The sequence below is a fragment of the Lepus europaeus genome, chromosome 8 (assembly GCF_033115175.1).
Source record: "Lepus europaeus isolate LE1 chromosome 8, mLepTim1.pri, whole genome shotgun sequence".
In the NCBI taxonomy this organism is placed as follows: Eukaryota; Metazoa; Chordata; class Mammalia; order Lagomorpha; family Leporidae; genus Lepus; species Lepus europaeus.
Genome location: NC_084834.1, coordinates 66,843,589 through 66,868,326, shown reverse-complemented (window position 1 = coordinate 66,868,326; position 24,738 = coordinate 66,843,589). Strand labels below are relative to the sequence as shown.

Genomic DNA, 24,738 nt, shown 5'->3' with positions numbered 1-24,738 from the left:
AAACAGAAATATAGTAGAAATACTGGTCATTAACTTAGATCCTACTCTTGAGGACATGACTGATGGGTGACGGTATAATAGCACAGTACCTTTATGGAAACAAAGAGATTCAAAAATAGCCAAGTGGTCTCCAGGTTCAATATGGTAGCTGCACACACACATGCCTATGTCCTGTTTTCCTTGGGTATCACTGAAGAGAGAAACAGAGCACTAAAAGAAATAAGCCTGGAGGCACCAAGGAAATGAAAAGAAGGGGCCATATGCATCATAGAATTCTAGAAGAAAAGTGAAAGGAATATTGACAGAAAACAACCAACCTGAAGATGTAGCCAAATAATAATAATGCAGCAGGCTTAGGGCCCAGTGCAGCATGAGAGTGAAGGACAAAGATGAGAAGTGAGACTGGAATAGGGCAACTAGTTGGAAGTATACATTCAGGACAATTGTGCCAGTGGGGCATGTCCATCCCACTTTCTCTCCATTCCTTTCTCCATACAGAAGTCTCAGAAATCTGCCCAGGACTTCAGGCAAAAAATCTAGAGAAGTTGTTTCCTAAATAAATGGATGAAGACAGTGGAATTAAATTGTGGTTTTCCCTTTGGTTAGGACCCCCACAGTAAAGTCACCTTCAATGTGGCATTTATGGCACAAGTAGGCAGCACCCTCAAGCATGGATGGAGTGCCCAATCAGACTTGCTGTTCAGCTGGGAAGCTTGTTCCCAAAATCTATGTTGCATCTCAATGGTACAGAGATTGCATACCAGCCATTAAGAGTAAACAATTTAGTTTTATCCCTTTTATAATGATTTATTTATCATTTATTTATTTTGTAATTTATGTGAAAGACTTGAGACAGATAGTAAGAGAGAGAGAGAAAAATAGAAAGAGAGAGACAGAGAGACTTCAGACAGAGATCTGTCTACTGTTTACTCCCCAGATGCCCACAACAGCCAGAGCTGGGCCAGGCCTAAACCAGGAGGCTGGAACTCAAATAAGATCTCCCACTTGGGTGGCAGGGACCCAAGTACTTAAGCTACCATCTGTTGCCTCCCAGGGTGTGCGTTAGCAGGAAGCTGGGATGGGAATGAGAGGCAGGACTTGAAGCTGAGCATTCTGATGTGGATGCAGGCATCCCATGGAGTGTCTTAGATGCTGTGCCAGATGCTCACCCCTGGTGTTTTCTTAAATATGAAAGGACAATTGAGGATCACAAGATGCATGGAAAAATCTGGGAGGATAAAAAGCTATGTCAGCAAACGAAAAGCCCTAACTGTAAGAAGCATAAATGAGGAAACAGAAAATACATTTGTGAAATATATTCAGATCAAAGAAGCAATTATACTCCTTAAGAGCAGAAGGTCTTGGAAAAACCAACTGAAAATACAAAAGAGCCCTAGAAGACTAAACCTTTGGTTGTCAAAAAAATTAATAAGCCAACTAGAAATAAATTTGAGAAATTCTCAAAAAATGTAGGGCAGGGGCTGACGCTGGGGCTCATTTGGTTAATCCTCGGCCTGCGGTGCCGGCATCCCATATGGGCGGGGGGTTCTAGTCCCAGTTGCTCCTCTTCCAGTCCAGCTCTATGCTGTGGCCCGGGAGTGCAGAGGAGTTTGGCCCAAGTGCTTCGGCCCTGCACCCGCATGGGAGACCATGAGAAAGCACCTGGCTCCTGGCTTCGGATCGGCGCAGCTCCGGCTGTAGCAGCCATTTGGGGAGTGAACCAACAGAAGGAAGACCTTTCTCTCTGTCTCCCTCTCTCACTGTCTATAACTCTACCTGTCAAATAAATTAAAAAAAAAAAAAAGAGGAGAGAGATCTCCCTTCCACTGTTTTACTCTCCAAATGCCCACAATAGCCAAGATAGGGCCAGGTTGAAGCCAGGAGCTGGGAACTCCATTCAGGTCCCTTACACGGATGGAAGAGAAGTTGGAATCAGGAGCAGAGCTGGGACTTGAAGCCAAGCGCTCCATCTGAACAGTTGGGCCAGGTGCTGGAAGGATTTTAAAGATAGAAATGGTAGCATCACGTTTACATTGTTCAAAGTGCCCCTCTCAGCCGGGACAAGTGTGGAAGCAGGGAGGAGACCCATGTGAGAGTTGATGGAGCTGACAGGCTGACATGGGCTTGGGCTAGAGGGGTATGGCAGAGGTTCCAATGACTTGAATGGAGCTAACATTTTTAAGAGTACGCAGCCTGCAGAGAATTGAATCAGGAGAATTTACTAAGAACAATCTGCTCTGAAGTGCTTGCCAGTCTCTTTCACAGTCGTGGTCAGGCGTAAGTCCAGAGAGCTGCCAGATGTGTGCAGACCATCCCAGGATGCGTGCTGCAGGAGTTGGGTGATGGAGCCTGTTTTCTGGGTTACAGTTCCGGGCTCGGGGGATTAAGTCACATTAGCAACACATTTAGGTGCTCCCCAAAGTGAAAGCAGATGAAGCACTTTCGCATGCAAGGCAGTAGAGAATGAAGAGCCCTCAGGATTATTGAATGAGCTACTTTCTAGAAGACAGTTGGCACCTGAACTGGCGAGGCATGGAGAACACCCGCTGTGCTCAGCTTGTGGGGGCTCACTATGGGCCTCTCCTAGAAACCTCGGGTTCTCAGAGCCCTCATAGTAAATGCAGTTTGGAAAAACTGGGTACCTTGCTATAATGCAAGTTCTGAAAATTAATAGTTCACGCCTGAACAAAGGACACTTTGTGTGCCTTGGATGATCTGAAGTAGCTATAGACAGAGTGTCTTCACGATGAATGAATTGAAATGTAAATTTTTTTTTCAGGTGATTATTCAGTTACAAAAGCCAATGCAGTAATCTTTGTAATCAGTGTGGCAACAGCTATCAACTATTCTTTTCATAGTTACTGTTTTATATTCTAGTAAATTAGATTGGCCATAATCAATGCTTTTAGAGCTTTTGGATATTATTAAAACTTTTAAAAAAATCTCTCTTGGGGAATAGATGTCTGTGGGGAAATTTCCTAGTAAGTATCCCTGCCTGACTGATTTATGAAATCAAAGCCATTAGCACTGGTTTTGAGTCCATGGGACTGGGTTTTCTAACTATTCCTTGGTTGTGAATTCCTCTCCACAAAGAAACTTTTATTACCATGGGAACTTAATATATCCTCTTGTATAAAATCACTTATTGTGACAAAAATCTTTGATTTTTATTCACCAAAAAATAGGACATAGAACTACACTGATATTTACACTTTTTCACTTTCAGGTACCATTTTCATTTTATTTAGATGCATAGAGACAGAATTCTTCTGATCATTTGTCATAAAGTCAATATACTAGTCCCATTTATATATATAAAAAATGACAAGTGCCTAGGAAGAAAATTGGAAGATATATTCTTCACTGCTGAGAACATTTGTTAAGTCAGCGGTAGCTCTTGAATAAATGAGGGAAACCCACATTGCAGCAAAAGTGATCCTTGCTTTCTGCTTTGAAAAAAAATGTGATTAAAATAAAGCCTCATGCATCCAGAAAGGAAGTAGTCCTTTCCCAGCCCCCATGTTCATCTGTTGTCTGTCCAAGTATATTCCCATTTGGTAGCCATCGTGGTCAATGAAGTTGTGCTATGAGTTGAATGACCTGCTCTAAATATTTCTTACTGTTTGAATAATATAAGAGTTGGGAAATCTCACTGACCAGAGTCTTTTTATAATTCAAACGGCCCACTCATGCATAAGTTGTTATTTTTAACTAGGACCTCATCCATCTCTTAGAAATGGGCCAAATGGATATCTTCATCAGGAATCTTTCTCTATCAGGCAAACTTGCATGGCTTTGACCATCCACTCAGTGTACACAGGAAGGAGAAAGGAAGTAGGAGAATTGTATTGGTGCCTTCAAAGCCAGTTTCCTGAGAGAAAATAGATTGGCTGTATTTAATAATGCTAGAGACTGTTTGATAGTGAATTTTACCTTTAAAATATGAATTTGATACTCCTAAATTTTAGATAACATACAGGAGATTCTATGATTTCATTTATGTAATTTATATTTCTTGACATTTTATATTCCCCAAAATGATACTTGACTAAGATTAGCTTAATCCTATGACTCAAAATCTATAGAAGTGACATCTTAACCTGCTACCATTTTTGTCTTGTGAGACTGTCTCAAAGACTTTGGGGCAGGATTTCTGTACATGACTTAGAAGTAGAGCTTCTGCCCACATTTAGGCATGCTGTAGTCCCAGAAACCATGTTTGCGAAGGAACAAGGTGGGAAATCTTGACCATGCGTGTAGCTCATCTAGACACTGCCTACTCTGTTGTTTCAGACAGGTTAGTAATGGGGAAAGAACAGGAAAATGAAATCTTATTCTACATGGAAGCCCTTAATCATCAGGATGGTGAAAAAATGAACTCTATTGGTAGAATGTGGAGGCTTCTTTTAATCCTATTTTGTCCATCATTTGAGAAGTTGTAAGAGTTCTCAAGTTCACTTCCCTAAAAGCAGATTCCAAGGTATTCAACCAAGTGCAAGTGGCTCCCAGGGAAGTGGTTCTAGGAAGAATGGCAGGGGTGTGGGAGTTGGACCAGGCAGGAAGAAAGCCCAGTGAAGGGGCAATGTGAAGCAGATGTGGCGGGGTAATTTGGGCTCTGTCCTGCAGGGAACTCTTGGAGCTGGTGCAGATCATGCTTCAGAGTGATCTTGAGGTACCGATCAAGAACAATTCTCACACCATTGGTCTTTGCTAATGGCCAGTTCCAGAAGAATGTAAATTCTTGAGATCTTCCAGCTTTACTTGCTTGGGGAGCTTGAAACCAGCCTTCTTTGACAGAGATACCTGGGTGTTGGTCATTGGGAGCAAAGCGCACTAGGATGTGGATATACACAGATGATAAAGGGATTCAAGAGATAAGGGTGAAGCACCAGCAATGTCTGCTGCAGGGCCCAAGAAACGATTTATCTGTTGGTTTTATGAAACTGATAGCCAAAAACATCCCACTGCAATAAAATACTCCAAAGGAATGAGAAAAACCTCTATCCAGTAAGGTACTTCAATAGTTATAAAACAAAGGATTACTTCTTTCATGTAGATAGCAAAAATATATTCTCCTCGATGACACAAATTTTATTACATCTTGAAAAGGAAAAATGTCAACCCTAATTCTCTGTTAGAGGATTGCATGTCAACAGATAAAACCACTTGTGTTGAAACCAAACCAGTCACCAGTACACAAATTCATCTTCCCTCTATAACACCTGCATGTTCTGATATATGAGCTGATGGGAGAAAAAACTTTCAAAAAGACATTTAAGATCTCCTTTATGAGATTTTGAGACTAAAATGTTAAGTAAATATTATATCAAATTGCAAAGTTAACTGCCCCCCCTCTGCTCTGTGGGAAATTCTAAGCAGCCAAACAGAACAACTGTAAACCCCAACACGTTTATCTGATGGTCTTTCCTTTGTAGCACCCTGCTTCTCAGAAGATGGTAAATAAGAGGTATTTAGAGAAGAGCACAAGATGCTCTGGGGGATGGTGAGGTGGTAGAATTGCCATGTAGTTTGTAACGGGGTCATTTTCTTCCCAGTTTTCCAGGTTGTCTTTGGAATTCTTAAAATCTTTTCTATTCCTTGAGAGAAACAACGTTAGAGTATGTGTGCATCTGTGTGTGAATGTTCATTATTGTATTTTAATGTTTTGTCTATGCAATTTATGCACTATCTTTATTCCAAAGCCTCAAAGCATTTTATTGAAATAATCCTCTTCATCCTTAGCTAATGCTATGTTAAAAATGGTTACTTTTCGTAGATTTATAGAAATTGAGGGCAGTTATACAACCTGTCTTCATCACTACAGAGTGTTGTATTAACTGTATGAATTGTATACCATCCACTAAATTATAAGTTATAAGGAATATGTGCTTTTCTATTGTTTTTTATACTTTGAATTTTTCATCTTTAAGCAATGTAAGTTAAACTCTGTTCTTTTACAAATTTTAGTTACACATGGAATATTCCTGTTAAATGGACTGAGAACAATGAATCAAGTGTTATAGTCTACAATAGATCAGAAAGTGGAGGTAAATATTATCAATTGATTTATTCTTCTTTGAATTGATCTACATTAAACTAATATAAGTTTAAAAAAGCAATAATAAAGCTGGAGCTTATGTAAATTTCAGCTAAAGGCATCTATTAAATGATTTCTTGATGATTCCAAATCTTCATCTACAATGAGAACTTTTCTACCTTGAGATATTCTGTCTAATGACTTACTATGACTCACACAATAATAAATGCCCATACGGCAAGAAGGATCGACATGCAACCATCAGAATATTAAAGTGCTCCTTTTCTTCTCTCCCTCCTTCTCTTCCTTCCTTCCTTTCCTTTCCTTTTTTTTTTTTAACTTTTTATCAGATAGGTAATTCACTTAATTTATTAAATTGCTATGTGACAGGCCTGAGTTTTTTTTTTTTTAATGCTCTCATTAAATCAGACCAATCACTTTCTTAAAATAAGTTTCTTTATTTCATCTCCATTGGTTTGTCTTTTCCTTACCCGAGAAATCTTGGAGTTGTGTAAAAAATAAAAATGACCTCCAGGTTATTGAAAAAATAATCAACAAGACAGGTGTTAACACCAATTCCATTAAGAATTCTGCTATTTATGCTTTTACTGTTATGCTTTTTTTTTGTTTTGAAGCTGTTTATTATTTAAGACAACCTAGACTTCTTCACTAAATCCCATGACGACTTGGTTTCTGAGCACTACGTGGTGGGGAATCTCACCCAAGGTTTCTTAAGGATAAAGCAGATCACATGGCCTTTACTTATATGTACTCCTGCAAAATGTTCTGTAATAATAATTTGATAGGATTTCTCCTGGCAAGTAAATTTTTATCCTGATTCCAGTAGATTGCTTTTTCAAAACTGCATTATTGAGATTTAGTTCACATGCCATGCAATTAACCCAGAAAGTATACAATCTGATGATTCTTAGTAAATTCACCGACATGTCAAATCATCGCCACAGACGATAATAGAGCATTTTACCGCCTCAGGAAAAAAATCTCATACTCTTTAGCTCACTCCCACACCTCAGCCCTAAGCAACCACTAATCAGTCTACTCTACGCCTCTATAGGTTTGTCTATTCTGGACATTTATATTATAAATGAAATGATATATATATATATATAGTATTTTATAACTGCCTTTTTGATGAGCATGTTTTCAGATTTCATCCATGTTAGAGCATTATCAGTACTTAATCCCTTTTATTGCAAAATTATACCCCACTAGGTGTATAGAACATCTTTTGTTTATCCACTTGGATCATCTCCACTTTTATTCCATTATGACTAATGTATCTATAAGCATTTGTGTGAACATTTTTCTATGGATTCAACAGAGTTTTTTCACCTTTGGATTTTCTTTTGTGATTTTTTTTTAAATTTTATTTTACTATAAACTCTGCCAGTTTTGCTATTATTGAGTTGGGATTCCTATCTGGAGCTCTTCTTGACAGGATTGCTATTAAAATAAAACTTCCTGTTGATCACTTATGCCAACAGTTATTGTAACAAAACAGCAAACAATTCTCCTGAATTGTTCCAAAATCCCCAGATTCTACATGTGTTTATGTTGTGTTTGAGTACCAAAATTTTTCCTTTGTGGTTGTCTGCTGATCATTTTCTTACTCATAAACACATTTGCCAAAGGAAATTGGAGAAGACAGAAAAAAGACATTTAAAAATGTCTAACAGCACTGACAAAAAGGCGTAATGAGCAGGTTAGGATTCCAGTGGGAGTTTTCAGTGCATTTAGTTTAACTATTGCAACATGTTTTCCCCCACTGGTCACTGTGGTTAGCTGAGGGTTCAAAGAATGTCTCAGGAGCTGCTGGATTTTCTGTTTACAAATTTAGAAACATGAATAATTCATCCACCTTAACACAATTTAACCAATATTTTCATGGAATGAAGTTTCTGTACAAGCCAATTTTTCTTATAGCTAGAATTTAGTCAAATACCTTGTGAAATAAATTTCAAGAGTTCACAATAAATATTGTTCTAATCATGGACTTATTAGGTGGAACATTTTGGATAATTAATTTGATCCTTAATGAGTTAATTAATTATTTTAAATAATTTTTTTAAAAAACTAACTCACATGTCAGACACAGGAAGTGGGCCTGAAGATAGTACTGAAGAAAAAAACAAAAAACACAAAGCACAGTCCTTATCCTCCTGTAGATTATTATCTAGGGATGGGTCAGTAGGCAGATAAAACACCATCATAAGTACCTGGGACAGTAATACAGATGGCCAAGGACACTCCCAGAAGCACTAGCCCAGATTTGAAGCCCAAGGAAAGTTACTAAAGAAAACCAAAAAAACCTGGGCCAAGAATTCAGGAGCTAAAGGTAGAGTGTAAATGGGTGATGAGACTGAGCAAGTTCAGAGGGATGCGAGCTCTGGACAGAGCGCTAGTATGAACGTGACAGAGCGGCGAGCTCGCAGCTCTCTATCCCTCTGAAACTGTTGACTTAGCTGTGTCTCCTCTCCCCACAAAATACTTACCGCCTGAGGAACTGGAGCTTATTTGTTATTGTTCCACATCTCCAGCAGGCACCTCATAATTGTCTAGTGAATGAATGCATGATGGGGTAACAAATCTACCTCTATCTGAAACTTCAGAATCATGACTGGTCACTTAGCCAGAAGCAAACTAGACAGCTCTTTCTACTTCAAAGTGCTTGCTCCATTTTTAGGCCATGCAGTAGGTTCCTGTTTCCTGTTTGACGGCATCTCCAGCTCTCAGCCAAGAGTGCAGATGACTAATGTGTCCTGAGTGTACTGAATGGGCAACCGGCTCGAGTTACCAGTCCTGCCTCCTCCTCTTGGTTTCTTTGATGATGATTCATCAGCTAGAAATCCCCCAGGCAACAGTGTGATTCCTCCCAGGTCTTTTATTTGCATTTGTATTGTACATGATATTTTAAGCATTAAAAAAACAACAGCATGTAATTTCCTAAGAGGAAGAAAAAATATCTTTATCACAAACCCTGTCCTGGTTATTTCAACTTGACCTGAAGGATCTCTCTTCCCATTTTTATAATATATTTTATGCTGCCAGTTTCATCAACCTTATTCCAAGTATTAGCCTTTATATTCTAAACAAAAATCATTATTTAAACTTAATATTTTCTCTCTTTCTTCCTCTCTCTCTCTCTCTCTCACTTTCACTCTCATTTCAAGTAAATTGCGAGCGTCTTGAAGATAAGGATATTTCTTACCCCTGCCTGCCCTATTACCAATAAGATGCTATGTGCATCCTAAGATCTTACTAAGTCTTTGCTTAATGAAGGCTTGTTTGCCCCAGACTGCTATACTTTCAGAAGTTGCCTGTGTGTGTTTTACTCTGTCTCTGTTTAGTATTGCCTACTATTTTTGGCTATTGTCAATGAGTCTACCTTTAGTAGCATACCATCTTTTTGCACTTAAAAAAAAGACATTTATTTGAAATATACAGAAACAGATTTAGACAGATATTTTTCTATTCTTTGGTTTGCTCCCCCAAATACCTGCAACAGCCAGGGCTGGGATCTCAATCTGGATCTCCTATGTTGGTGGCAAGGATCCACTATTTGAGCAAACTCTTGCTACTTTCCAGCAGTATGCATTAGCAGGAAGCTGGAATTGAGAGCAGAGCTGGGACTACGACCCAGGCACTCTGATATGGTATGTGGGCATCCCAAACAGCGTCTTAACTGCTAAGCCAAATTCATGCCCCTTCTTTGGCTTTAATTCTCTGCTTTCTAATATCTAGACAGATAAAAGGTTGTCACACAATATAAAATAACCAATCTTATTAAAATACTGTGTTTTCAAGTAGAGTCCCTAAGGGATAAGGTCTGGAGAGGGTCTAAGGCCTACAGCACGGTACCAACTTTGTGAAGGCGATTTGAATTTCCAGATTTGAGGCTGCATTCTGGATAGTTTAGATAACACCCGAATTCTGACTACCATAAAAATAAGACCTACTAAACAATTAGGGCTTTTATACTTAAATATTTAATACAGAAACAATGATGAACATAGATTTTTGCATATGAAAACAACAAGGGAAGAACTTTATTTTTTTCAAGCTAAGCTTCATGGAATGTGCAAACTTTGATTAGATGATGGTGGATTCAGTTGTACTGGTTCATGAGTTCATCCCCGGTCAGTGAAGTCTTGCAAGATTTATTCACCTAAACCAAACATGCAAGAGATTAACCAAGAATGCTAATTTGTTAATTTACACAGATAAAACATACTGGCCTTGTGAACCAGAATACTCATGTCAGCCAATAAGGTATCTCTTCCCAGAAAGAAAGTTTACCTAGTAAGGATTAGAGGAGAGTTCAGGTGGATCAATTATTTTACAGATGTCATCAATCTGTGATAATGTGACATATTGTGTTAGGTAGGTGAGTCTAATTGTTGCAGTTAGAAACTGTCAACAATAGCTTGATGCCATAAATGTTTCTTGTTCATGGAATAGTCCAAAGGAGGTATTCTTGACCTGCCATCCATCCTATAATAGTTCCCCATCAAGTAGTGACTTAGAAACCCTGTCTTCTTCCCTCTTGGGGTCTCAACACCTCCTGGATATACTGGAATCCCTTGCTTGAACTTTTGCATCTGGGCAGAATCAGGGGAAGATAATGCAAGGACTGACCCTAGAAGTGCAGACATTACTTCTGCCCTGGTTTTATGGGCAAGGCTCAGTCATACGCTACTACCACACCACAAGGGACGCTAATACAGAAGATCTAGCTCTGCACCAGGAGGAGAAGAGAACTTGTGGTAAACAACTAACGGCGCTCTCCCACACGCACTGCTCTTTCTATGCCCAGATGACCTGTCAAAGGCCTGGAACACATGTGCAAACTCAGCTGGGCACTCGCTTCCCTGGGCGTCAAATTTTTATTTTTAAATAGATAAAATGAAATTGCAAGATGTTCACAATATAATTACAAATAAAAAAGGATTATTAATCATGAAGAGTAGGTTCTCATTATGTGTGTGGTGTGTGGAAGATGAAACACAGAGAGATAATAAAAACAGATTAATTCGATGAGTGATTTTGATATTGTTCTTTATCTTGCTTTGTATTTTCTAAGCACTCCATGAGGATCACATACAATTGTCACAGTCAGAAAAAAAAAAATGGTGGCAAATGAAGAAACAAAAGGAACCATACACCTTTGCTTCTCCGAGCCACCAGGAACAGGCATTGGTATTTTAGTCCTACTTACTTCATTATGTAACTAAACAACCCAACAGTACTTTGCTGTTGACAACTGTTCTGGAAAGTCCTTAACTACTGACTTCCTGGATCTCAGCTTCCTCATCTATAAAGTGAGAAAAATCACAGTAACTCTAGACAGGCTTAACTAGGTACATATAAAGCACACTAAAATACTGCAGTATTTAGATGGATTGCCAGGAACTTCTCAATGTTATTTATATTTGCTTCGCTATTTATAGATCTGGCAACGTATCCCTTTTCATAGTAATGGGGACAGCCACCATCTGTTGGATACATAACACATAACTAATCCGACCAACACTTTACCTGTGTTATCTTATTTAATCTTCACAACAGCCCTGTGAGGGATTTTTATCCTTGTTTCTCTCGTGGCAAACTGGGACACCGAAGGGTCAAGTGATTTGGCCAAAGTTCCACAGCGAGTAAGGCACAGAGCAAGGATTTTATCCTGGGTCTGTCAGATGCAAAAGTTCATGCTCTTTCTCCTATAACATATAGCTCTATACTTAGCAGGAGACTCTCCTCCTGATACAAACATTCCAAGTGTAAGGTTGCCAAAAGATTAGCTTCCTTTCAACAACCTGTCCATGGGAGAATGACAAAGAAAGATAAATACTACAGGAGTGAGGTAAGGGTTTATAATTTGTCAAGTACCTACTCGGAAAGTTCCTAAAGAAACTTATTGTCTTGTTGAAGAGCTTACTCATATATTATGAAAAACTACTGTGTCCTGGATATCTTCCAGGCCTTGCAAACACTTCCAAAATTTAAATCATCTTTCCTCTTGGACTGACTTCCCTTCCTCTGTCCTGCAACGGCAACCCCATTATTCCTCCAACCACGCAAGCCAGCTTCCCTGTCTCTGTGCCCATCGAGTCTGTAGAGGGCTTCTTGTAATTTTGTGTGTGAAAGTCTCCCAGACACATCACCTGCCTTCTGATTTCATCATCTCTTTCCCCAGATAGATGATTATAGCACACTCTGAATTAGCCTTCCTGTCTCTAGAATCTTCTCCAAAATGTCTCCCATCTCACTATCAAAATTAGTTCTTCTTGAAGACAGAACTGATTACATTGTTTCTCTGCTTCAAAACTGTCCCTAGTTCCCACTTTTCTGAAGATGGGTTCTTTAGCATGGCATGAGGTTCTTCACACTGAAGCTCTATTGATGTCCAGTGCTTTATTTCCAGCTCAGCTCCTATTTCCCAAAATCACACGTTATGCGGACACAACATTAAACTATTTGAAATTCCTCATTCCCACACCAATATTTACATTGTATGTATCCAAGCAAACAGAAGAGCCCATGAATTGAAAAGTGTAGGAGGATTGCTAGCAAACACTGGTCATGTCAGAGCACAGCTATTATTGTAATTGTGTATCTTTTACCTAAAACATAAGCCACAGTTCCTTCAGTCTTGAGTTTCTAGAATCTATGTACTAAAACACTATGTAAATATTGGATTCTACCTTAGGAAGAAAGTTAATGCTACAAATCCGTTGCTGAAAAAAAAAAAAAAAGTTGATGTAATGATTGAAAAATGAAGTAGAAGAGCGTAAAAAGGTAAATACAATTGGAAAAGCAAGTATGAAACGAATTACAAAATTGGGAGTGTTACATTTGCATTTCAGTTCTGTTGCAGGCCTTTTTGACATTTTAAAAGCATTACTGATTTTCAAATCTTATTTTGCTTAACAGTAGCCACTTCTATTAACTTCAATGTTGATTCTAACAAAGAATTCTTTTAAATGTTTACATTTTACTCCTCCCCAGACTTCCCCAGTGAATATTCTTTGTGTAATCAATTCATTATGATCAAGAATATAGGGACTATCCTAGAAGACACAGACTTCTCTTTCTTTAGGTACCATTTCCTTTTATTGAAGGATGACCGGCACAGAATCATTTCACCCATTTGGCAAGCTTCTGCCAGTAAGAAGTGGAAGTCACAGACGACAGGACATCTATTTCCATTACTTGTTTATTTTTCAGCTCACCCACTCCAGTGACATACCAGTGTTAGGCAACAAAATCAGAATTAGACTTTGGGGCCACATCACACTTTCTCATTTCTCTGGGTTTACAGTATCTGCACTTGTGTGTCTCATTAGTGTTTATTCACTACTACAGGAATTATTTTGAATTCTTCTAATTCTGGTGGAAGTTCTTTTGCCAAAATAAACCCAGATCATATTGGGTTTTATCGTGTAAATTATGAAGAAGGAACTTGGAACAGGATAGCTGAAAATCTTTCCTCAAACCACGTGGTAAGAAATAGCAATGGTTGTGAATTGTTTTATTTGTGTTCTAAGAACAACATCCTAATGACATTATTTTTTCAGTATGCTTTGCTTTAAGAATTATGTTTCTTACCTCTTTTTCTTCCTTTTCCAAGGACTTTTCCTCTGCTGACCGTGCGAGTTTTATTGATGATGCTTTTGCCTTGGCAAGGTGCGTTTTGGAAAGATGTTGGATCACTTTTTTAGTACCATAGGTTTTGTCATAAACCTTTCTTTAAGTGATAAATTAGAATAACATTTAAGTATTGGTCAATGTTAGTTTAAAATATCTGAATCCATTATTTAAAGCATTATTGTTTTTCTTAGCCCTCTTTTTAAAAGCTTGTATGCACCTCACAGCCAGAATACGGATATTAACTGTTAACATACGTGTAAACACTCACCCGCTCTATTGATTGTGAGTCCTTGAGGTTATTAAGAGTGGCATTTACAAATGCTCAGAAGTGCACCTTCATAATTTGATTTAATAAAAAGTCATCAGTAGATTTAATTAATTGAATTTTGTGAGTCCAAGCTTACTGTAGGATTCCATGACTAGAACTCTGAAATCCTTTTCAGGTCACAAGGGTAAGAGAAAGAAGCCATGGTGCTCCAGGACTGATCAGAGCTAAGGTGCCTTTCAGGGAATTTGACTTTTTTTCCCTATAAAATGAAGGTGACTTACACTTAGAAAAAGATAAAATAGATTGGGGGAGCAGAGGAGTACTCACCACAGTACCTCTAAATTCTTTAAAATTTTTTAAGGTTCTATTTATTTACTTGATAGAGTAACAGAGAGAGGGAGAGACAGAGAGAAAGGACCTCCATCTGCTGGTTCACACCCCCAAATGGGTGTCCAATCTAAAGGCAGGAGTCCCGAGCTTCTTCCGGGTCTCCCAAGCAGGTGCAGGGGCCCAAACACTTGGCCATCTTCCACTGCTCTCTCAGGCCATAGCTGAGAGCTTGATCGGAAGTGGAGTAGCAGGACTTGAACCAGTACCCAAATGGGATGCCGGTGCTGCAGGTGGAGGCTTAGACTACTATGCCACAGTGCTGGCCCCAGTACCTGTAAATTCTTATCAGGAAACCCACATCCCATAGAGGAGTGTCTGCTTTGAGTCCCAGCTACTCCTCCTCAGATCTAACTTCTTGTTAATGAGCACATTGGAAAATAGCAGACAATGGCTCAAGTACTTAGGTTCCTGCTATCCATGTGGGAGACTCAGATATGACTTCTGGGCTTTTGGTTTTGGCCTGGCCCAGCCCTAGCTGTTTTGGGCAACTGAAAAGTGAACCAGTGGATTGAAGATTTCTGTCTGTGTGTCTCTATGTGTGTCTCCCTGAGTTTTGAATAAAAAATAAAATTTTAAAGAAAAGATTTTTTAAATGACTTCAAATATAAGAGCTCCTGACGCATCCATCTTGCTAAATTGAATAATTTTAACATTAGTCTTTAATCTTTCAAAATGTGGTTTGGAAAAAAAAAAAGATTCCCTTCGAAGATTTTTTTCCAAAAGCTATGCTAAAATTTGAAGTAGAACAGGATCTCAAAAGCATAATTTCAAAAAGTTCTACAATTCTTTTGAAGAGGGAAGAAATAGGACTATTTAAACTTTGAAATGGCAACAGTATCTTCAAATTTTTCAGAAGAAAAAACCCACTTTATTTATAAAAGTTAGTGGGGAATGCATGGAAAGGAGATATTTTAAAAGAAAATATAGATTTAATTGTAATGTTTTTGGTATTTGTGGTTCATGAGTACTTTTACTCATGTTCCTTCATAAACAAATGTAAATAGTTTCAATAAACTGATACTAGTTCATTTGCATATTACGATCCATTTATGAACCTAAAATTTTAAAGTTACTATTCATCAATATTACCTGTATGTCAAATGGCTTTTGTTTTATCTGAAATTTGGCTATAATGATTTCCAAATGTGTGTCTTACATTTCTGTCTTTCTCAATACTAGTGAATATATGGGGGCACTAATCAATTTAAATGAAACTTTATGATTGGACCACAACACCAAAATGCTATTTATTAATTGTTAGTAAAAGAATCCTCATTAACATGGAATGTTAATCCCCATATTAGTACTTCCAGCTGAATGAAAACTAAAGTCTATGATTTTTGATTAACTGTGGTTTTTTTTTTTTTTTTTCCTTTCTCAGAGCTCAACTCCTAGATTATAAAGTGGCTCTGAACCTGACCAAGTATCTCAAAATGGAAAGAGATTATTTGCCATGGCAAAGAGTCATTTCGGCTATAACCTACATCATCAGCATGTTTGAAGATGATAATGACATCTACCCACTGATGGAGGTGATGTGAATGCTATGATATATTATGCAAGTAAATGTTTAGTCATTAGTGGGCTGGGATGGTTTCTGAGAGAAGGAGCACCTGGGGAACACAAAGTCTATGTACTGCCAAGTGAAATCAAAAGAAAGTGCAGGGGTGTTGCTGTGGCTTAGTGGGTAAAGCTGCCACCTGCAGTGCCAGTGCCCCATATGGGTGGCGGTTTTAGTCCTGGCTGCTCCACTTCCCATGTAGCTTCCTGCTATGGCCTGGGAAAACAGTAGAAAATGGCCCAAGTCTCTTGGGCCCTGCACCCATGTGGGAGACCAGGAAGAAGCTCCTGGCTTTGGATCAGCCCAGCTCCCACAGTTGAGGCCATCTGGGGAGTGAACCAGTGGATGGAAGACTTCCTTCTCTCTCTCTCTGCCTCGGCCTCTCTGTAACTCTGTCTTTAAAATTAATTAATTAATTAAAAAAAGAAAGTGCAACAAGCTGAGTAATCAAAGTGAAGAGATGCTAGCTATTTTTTTTCAATTTGAAGCATATTTTTTATGGTTCTGTATTAACACTTGAAGGTATATTTTAGTGTTAAAAGGAAAACAACAATATTTTACTTAAAATTATAATATTTTAAACTACAGATTTTTTTTTTGGACAGGCAGAGTGGACAGTGAGAGAGAGAGAGACAGAGAGAAAGGTCTTCCCTTTTGCCGTTGGTTCACCCTCCAATGGCCGCCGCGGTAGGCGCGCTGCAGCCGGCGCACCGCGCTGATCCGATGGCAGGAGCCAGGTGCTTCTCCTGGTCTCCCATGGGGTGCAGGGCCCAAGCACTTGGGCCATCCTCCACTGCACTCCCTGGCCACAGCAGAGAGCTGGCCTGGAAGAGGGGCAACCGGGACAGGATCAGTGCCCCGACCGGGACTAGAACCCGGTGTGCCGGTGCCGCAAGGCGGAAGATTAGCCTAGTGAGCTGCGGCGCCGGCCTAAACTACAGATTTTAACTAGATTTTATTTTCAATGTTGAGATGAATCTATTTTTTAATGAAATATAACATTACACTTTCTTAGTTTTTGTGCTGAGAGTTACACATTGGGATATTTATAATACTGTCATTCTAAATATTTTTCCTTTGCTTTATGATTTCTGTAACACATTGGCAGGACATTTACAATTATTAAAAATTCCAGATTCAGATCTCTAGCTCTTTCACTTACTGAATGAAAGATCTTAGACAAGTAATTTAATATTTGTGGGTTTTTTTGTTAACCTTTGCATAGTACAAACATGAACACTTATCTGCCTGTAGTAATGAGATAGTGAGTGTAAAATAATACAAAAGTCTGCTGTAGATCTGAATTATCAGTTATTTTTATTATTTCATCAACCTGTGAATGATCTTGGTGCAGGAATTATGTCACATGTTTTTCTATTTATTACACATTAACTAAGAAAGTGAGGTCAACAAGAGCTTACCCAAAGTCTTACAAGACATTAGATCCAGATTCAGGATGGTTCTGTATCTTCAGGATTGAAACAGAATCACAATGTGGTAAAGACTGAATACATTCTTCCAAAAATTCTTCCAAGTAGTAGGAAAAAAGATTGCAATAGAGGATTTCAGATTATAAGACATGGGAGTTGGTTAATAAATAGTATTACTCATTGTGCATGTGTTTTTATTTTAGGACTACTTCAAAGATCAAGTGAAGCCTGCTGCAGAATATCTGGGATGGGATGATACTGGAGACCACCTCACAAAGTTATTTCTCACCTTTTAAAATATAATATTCATTTGACATTTGCTTGTGTGTTTTAAGGCATGTGGAAAATGCTAAGGCCCTGGCTCTGTGCTTTCTTTCCTTCCTAAGGTTATTGCGTGCCTCCGTGTTAGGGCTGGCGTGCAGGATGGGCGATACGGAAGCCTTGAACAACGCCTCCCAGTTATTTCAGGAGTGGATAAATGGGAGACAAAGGTGAATGACTTTTCACTCTATTTTCATTTCTAGAAGACTTTGAACTGAGAAATGAGTAACAGAAACCTCTGCAACACTGTTTCTTCTTCCAGTCTTCCCGTCAACCTCAGACTCCTGGTGTATCGCTATGGGATGTACAGCTCTGGCAATGAGACTTCCTGGAACTATACTCTTGATCAATACCTGAAAACCTCCTTAGCACAAGAAAAAGAAAAACTGCTCTATGGGTTAGCATCAGTAAGGAATGTTACTCTTTTGTCAAGGTAAGTTGGGCTTTTATTTTACTTTTGTAAATGGTATTTGTTTTTATGTCTCACTGTCTCTTTAAAACTCTGATTAAGTGTGATCTCTTTTCCAAAAAGAAAAAAAATCCATTAAAATTATTTTTCCTGTAAGAAACAAAACATCCAGGGAAGACTGTTTTAAACAATAAATAAATTTAATTTCATCTGAAAAAATATTCTGGAGGTAGTTTCCAGTTGTGTGCGGTGGTTCAACATTTTCACGCAGGACCGGGGTCCTCTGTTCCTGTTCTGAGTGTTGGCTCTCTCATGACTTCTAAAACCCCACAAATCTTGTCTTCACACAAATATGTTCAATGGAGGAAAGACAGGAGCCCCTAAATGTTTCTCCTCAAGGAGTGGCCATCTGGGGAGTGAACCAGCAGAAGAAGATCTCGCTCTCTCTCTCTCTCTCCCTGTCTTCTCTCTCTCTCTCTGTATCTATCTCTGCCTTTCAAATAAATAAATAAATCTTTAAAAAAAACAACCTTCATTTAGAAAAAGAAATTCAGTGAGATAATAGGTAAGTGGATAAAGGGCTTGTAGTCAATAAAAGCCATTACATTAAAAATTAATGGCTAAAATTCTATTATTAGTACTTCCAAAATAATTGAATTTTAAATGTCCCTATAACTTACATTTCACCAATCCTCAACATCACATGTTATTCTTTCAAAATGGTTAAGTATATTAGAAAATTTTAAGTTGTTTGCCATTGCTTGCCAATTTAATTAACTTCAGCAATTGACACTTAAGAATTGAGTTGCTGGAATGAAAGCCATGTGGTACTGGAATTTAGGTAATGGTATACATTAAAAGTTCATTTTGAGTTGTTTTTCTGTTTGGTTTCTCTTAGGTATTTGGATTTGCTCAAGGACTCAAACTTTATTAAATCTCAGGATGTGTTTACAGTCATCCGATATATCTCCTATAATAGCTATGGGAAGAGCATGGCCTGGAACTGGATACAACTCAACTGGGAATATCTGGTTAACAGGTGGGATGATCAGATAATGATTCCTTGTCTTTGGTACCATCTGTAAGTTCCTTCCTTATCTCTTTGGCACACTTTCTCTGATATCCATACAATATCTGAGATGGCATATTATTAGAGGTAAAGGATCATAATATTTTACCTCCAGGGATGAAATGCATTAGTTAATTTTAAGCACAATCCCTTTTCTGGAAATTATTGTTTCCAACTATTCTATAGGACTCTGAGGTGTTGATAAATGATCAAATTACATTAATATAGTTTGGTTAAAACAAGTTCATCTAACTCTGCCTGTAGTGATGGTACCATGCATAACTCTAGGCACATATTTAGTTCTCAATTAGTGTGTGGTGAAAACTGAGAATTCCTGGGTCTGAGATCAGATTAGAGCTCTATATCTTACTGAACTTAAGTGAGTGATAACTTTTATCTCCCTTGCCCTGATAATTAATATTCAAGAATTTCCAGTAGTCTGTAAAAGGGAACTGTATTTTCCAAACATCAGCAATTTTAAAATGGTAAATAGCAAAGACAGGAGATGAGCAAAGTCAATGAAAGAGATACTTTCCCAAACTTCTGATTTCTTCAGAAGAACTACTACTCTCCTTGGTTCTGGTCCTTTAAATTTGGTGTTCAATTTCCATTAAAAAGGCATATTCTTAACACAGTATAAAGTAGAATATAGAATAAACAAATATAAACATTGACAAAAAGATTGTTCCCATCGGTAATTCCATATCCTGATATCACCACTGGTGCCTCCTGTCCATGTCTCCTGTCAGCCTAGCGGCACTGCCTGGTCATTTATGGCTGCCTTACAAGAAATGCCAGCTGCAATGACAGCTTTTTTATTTGTTTTCTTTTCTGCCCTACAATTCACAAGAGTATCACTGTGTCTGTGTATGTATTTCTTTTCCTTTTAAGATCCAGATTATATCGCTAACTCTCAAACAAAATTTTCTACATTGCTTTTGTCTATTTGTGATTTTTTTTCTTTTTCTATTCTTATGCCTACTGTTTACCCATGACTGGTGTGCGTGCATGTGAGTGTGTGTGTGTGTGTGTGTGAATTGGTCAGCTGTTTATAAATGGGTTTAGAATGAATAAATCTGCCTGTAAACATGTTGAAAGATGTATGCTTGATGACATGTACTGTGTGTTTTGTTTTAATCAAAAAGAACACAAATCTTTTTAGGGGGCAGATGTTATATGCTACATGAAACCTATGTGGATGAAACACAATGCTTATTTTTAAATTATTTTGCAAAGATAAGTAATAGTGTTCTATATTGCATAACAAAATGGCCATTAATTCATTATTTATTAAGTAAAGTATCCATTAGGCCTATTTGAGCAGTTCTGAAGTAATTTATACAAATAATGCATTTCTCACTTTTAAAAATGTGTTTATTATTATGCTAAGAAATTAAGAAGTAGAAAAAAATAGGTTTCCCTTTGTTATAAAGTTCAGAAACATCTAGCCTTAAAATAAATGTATGAGACTTAACAAACTGAATTTTTAAATAAAAATAAATTGATAAACTATTTCCAGAACTAGTTTGAAAACTTTCGCCAAGGGCATTTAGTATTTATCCATTGTCTAATGATCTAATTTTCATGTTATTAATTCAAATGTCCCCAAATATAAAATTATATAATAACCACATGTCTAACACAAAAACCCAAATATTAGTTATGTTGGTTTGAATAAATAGAATTTCCTCATGAAAACTGGAGAAGGCAAATTAAACAGAAATGAACCAATTGTATCCAAATATTTTCAAACTCTTGTACATGTTCCAAATTTCAGGATGAGTGGTTTTACTGACTCCATTCTGAAAATTTTATTGTCACTCTAAAATAAATAAACTACTATTTAATAAAACTTTTTGTCATGTGACTTTTATGACAACTGATGACCACAGCATTAATGTCCTTGCCAGTTTGAGACTTAACCACAAGTCCCCGAAGATACTTTGGAAATTATTCCTTGTTATTGTTTCTTTCATTAAATTCTTAGATGAAACTGAAGTTGAATGAACCCAAAAAAGCAATAGTTTGCTGTGATAAAGTTTTATTTTTGTTGTGATTAGATGAAAAATTGACAGGGCATACCTAAATGCTACTTCATAAACAAAATAATTTAATAAGCACTTAATTAAAAGTTTTGCATGCACACAAAATAATTTCTTTTGGGTAACCCAATAACTCTTACATAAACATTAAGTCCAAAAATATTTCATATAATTATTTTCAAAGTAAAATATAAATAAATCCCTATTTTAGTTTTACAAACAACTAATGTGATAAATACACAGCATATTTCCCTTTTCCTTTTTAAAATTATGTATTTGAGAGATAGACAGACCCACCATATGTTGGTTCACTCCCCAAATGTCTGCTACAGCTGGGGCTGCTTTGGGGTGAGGCCAGAAGTCTGGAACTCAATCCAGGTCTCCCGGGTCGGGGCAGGGACCCAGTGACATGCTCCGCTGCAGACTCTCAGGGCAGGAAGCTGGAGTCCAGAGCAGGAGCTGGGTATGGACAGCAGGCGCTCAGAGATGAACGAGTTTTACCTGGTGTCTCACACTACTAGGCCAAATGCCTTCCCTCCCCTTTATTTTTCTACACTTGACATGATATTAGGATCTGGGGATGAACATGTTTGGTTCTCATAGTTTTAGTAGGTACAGAGGTGGTTGCAATTTTCATTCAATGTCTTCCTTGGTAGTTCTCAAATAAATTTTTAAAATTTTAGTCATTATGAGAACAAAACAAAGAGGAAAATTACAGAAACTATACGTTGCTGAAAAAATTTATTTTTTTACCTTCAATTAGATTTCTTTGAATCTGTATTACAGCAACTTAGCATTAGTTCCCTTTCAAAGTTCACATTTTATTACAGATATGTGTGTTTTTGCAAAAACTTCAAACAAGCAAAAATAAAAATACCAAAGTTACCTGTAATGCAATATCTAGAAATAACCTTTATTATCAGATTAGTAGAGTTACAAGGTCATGTTAAGATTTCAGCTTTTGTCCTAAAAGCAATAAGTCACTATGGGGCTTTAAGAAAGAAAGTCAAGGACGGCACCATGGCTCACTAGGCTAATCCTCCGCCTGTGGCGCCGGCACCCCGGGTTCTACTCCCGGTAGGGGCGCCGGATTCTGTCCCGGTTGCTCCTCTTCCAGTTCAGCTCTCTGCTGTAGCCTGGGAAGGCAGTGGAGGATGGCCCAGGTCCTTGGGCCCTGCACCAGCATGGGAGACCAAGAGGAAGCACCTGGCTCATGGCTTCGGATCCGCACAGCGTGCCGGCCACAACGCACTGGCCATAGTGGTCACCTGGAGGGTGAACCAACGGAAAAAGGAAGACCTTTCTCTCTGTCTCTCTCTCTCTCTCTCACACTGTCTAACTCTGCCTGTCAAAAAAAAAAAAAAAAGTCAAATGATCAATTTTACTTTGAAAAAGAGGTTCTGGGGGTAAGGTGAAGGACAGATTCCTATGGGGGCCAGAGTAGATTTGGGAAAACGGTTTAGCTGCTGCTATAGTCCCAGCAAAAGATAACAACAGATTAGCCTACAAATGCAATGCTGAACATGAAGAGACAAACCTGACGTTGAGAATTTTGGTGATAGATTGGAAATGGGACATGAAAGTTAGGTGACAAGGATAATGCCTCAGTTTCTAGAAAGGATGAAGTCTGCAGGGGAACTCCAAGTTCAGGTTGCTACATTGAATGCCTTTGGGTCTCTTTCGAGGGATGACAGTAGGTTGTTTCATGGAAGCGCTGGTCCTTGTCAGATAGTACCTAAAGTTTGAGTTAATAGGAGACTGAGCAATGCCCATCTGATTTACTGTCACAGAAGTCACTGGGAACTCTGTCAGTGATTTTTAGTGGAATGAGGGAGGCAGACCTCCGATGAAGCAAGTGAGTAAATGAGTCAGTGGTGAGGACACAGAGACAAGAAATGAAAGGAAATTACTCGGATTTGACCACGAGTGGTGAGGTGAAATACAGCACACTAAGATGCCAAGTCAAGGGGGAGCTTATTTTTTGGGATTTATATTTAATAGACTCACTGTATTTAAAAGCTGATGAGAAAATCCACTGGGGGATAAAACATTTAATATGGCAGACACAATAAAAGCTTTTTTAGGAAACAAAAGTTTTTGAGAGAGTAATAAGCAAAGTACAGGTGATAAGAGGAAGACAGGTATATTTTTATGTTGGTAAGCTAGAAGATGTAGGAGTCAGTATGTATTTTCACTGTGAAGTAGAAGCAAGGACCTCTTGGAAGGGAGGGGGGAGGCAAAGAGGCAAAGAGTTTGGCTGTTGCAAGACATTGAAAACGTTTGAAAATTTAAAGAATGAAAGAGGGGCTGGCATTGTGGTACAGTGGGTTACATCAGCATCCTACATGGGCGCTGGTTTGAGACCAGGCCGCTTCACTTCTGATCCAGCTCCTGGCTAATGCTCCTGGGACAACAGTGGAGAATGCCCCAAGTGCGTGGGAGACCTGAATGGAGTTATAGGTTTCAGGCTTTGGTCTGTCCCAGCCCTGACCATTGAGGCAATCTGAACCAGCAAATGGAAGATCTCCTTCTGTCCCCCTTCCTCTGTGACTCTGCCTTTCAAATAAATTTAATAAAGAAATTTTTTGAAAGCCGCCACCGTGGCTTAACAGGCTAATCCTCTGCCTTGCGGCGCCGGCACACCGGGTTCTAGTCCCGGTTGGGGCGCCGGATTCTATCCTGGTTGCCCCTCTTCCAGGCCAGCTCTCTGCTATGGCCCGGGAAGGCAGTGGAGGATGGCCCAAGTCCTTGGGCCCTGCACCCGCATGGGAGACCAGGAGAAGCACCTGGCTCCTGGCTTTGGATCAGCGTGATGCACCGGCCGCAGCGGCCATTGGAGGGTGAACCAACGGCAAAAAGGAAGACCTTTCTCTCTGTCTCTCTCTCTCTCACTATCCACTCTGCCTGTCAAAAAAAAAAGAAAAAGAAATTTTTTTAAAAATGACGATGTTTCAATCACATCTTTTAAAAAAAGAGTAAGAGAGATGTGGGCATTTGGCACAACAGCTAAGTCACCATTTAGAACCCTAGCATCCATTTCAGATTGCTTGGCTGGAGTTGCAGTTCCTCTGCTTGTAATCTCGCTTCCTGCTAATGTACACCCTGGAAGGCAGCAGGTGATGGCTCAAGTACTTGGATCCCTGCCAGCCGCAAGGGAAACCCACAAGGAGTTCCAGGCTCCTAGTTTCAGCCTAGCCCAGGCTTTTTTTTTTTTTTTTTTTTTTTTCTGACAGGCAGAGTTAAACAGTGAGAGAGAGAGAGAGAGAGAAAGGTCTTCCTTTTCTGTTGGTTCACCCCTCAAATGGCCGCTATGGCGGCGCGCTGCCGCCAATCGGAAACCAGGAGCCAGGTGCTTCCTCCTGGTCTCACATGCTGGTGCAGGGCCCAAGGACCTGGGCCATCCTCCACTGCCTTCCTGGGCCACCGCAGAGAGCTGGACTGGAAGAGGAGCAACCGGGACAGAATCCGGCGCCCTGACCGGGACTAGAACCCAAGGTGCCGGTGCCGCAGGTGGAGGATTAGCCAAGTGAGCAGCGGCACTGGCCC

At 38.9% G+C, this 24,738-nt stretch overlaps 1 protein-coding gene across 1 annotated transcript in view; it reads left to right on the top strand.

Annotated features, from left to right (window-relative positions):
- ENPEP (glutamyl aminopeptidase) overlaps positions 1 to 24,738 on the top strand; it is an 81,338-nt gene that overhangs the window by 53,077 nt on the left and 3,523 nt on the right. The window contains exons 11-18 of the mRNA XM_062199737.1: positions 5,968 to 6,047; positions 13,418 to 13,554; positions 13,683 to 13,738; positions 15,742 to 15,892; positions 17,555 to 17,628; positions 17,738 to 17,842; positions 17,935 to 18,105; positions 18,980 to 19,120. Coding sequence (XP_062055721.1) covers positions 5,968 to 6,047; positions 13,418 to 13,554; positions 13,683 to 13,738; positions 15,742 to 15,892; positions 17,555 to 17,628; positions 17,738 to 17,842; positions 17,935 to 18,105; positions 18,980 to 19,120 — 915 coding nt within the window. The remainder of the gene's footprint in view (positions 1 to 5,967; positions 6,048 to 13,417; positions 13,555 to 13,682; positions 13,739 to 15,741; positions 15,893 to 17,554; positions 17,629 to 17,737; positions 17,843 to 17,934; positions 18,106 to 18,979; positions 19,121 to 24,738) is intronic.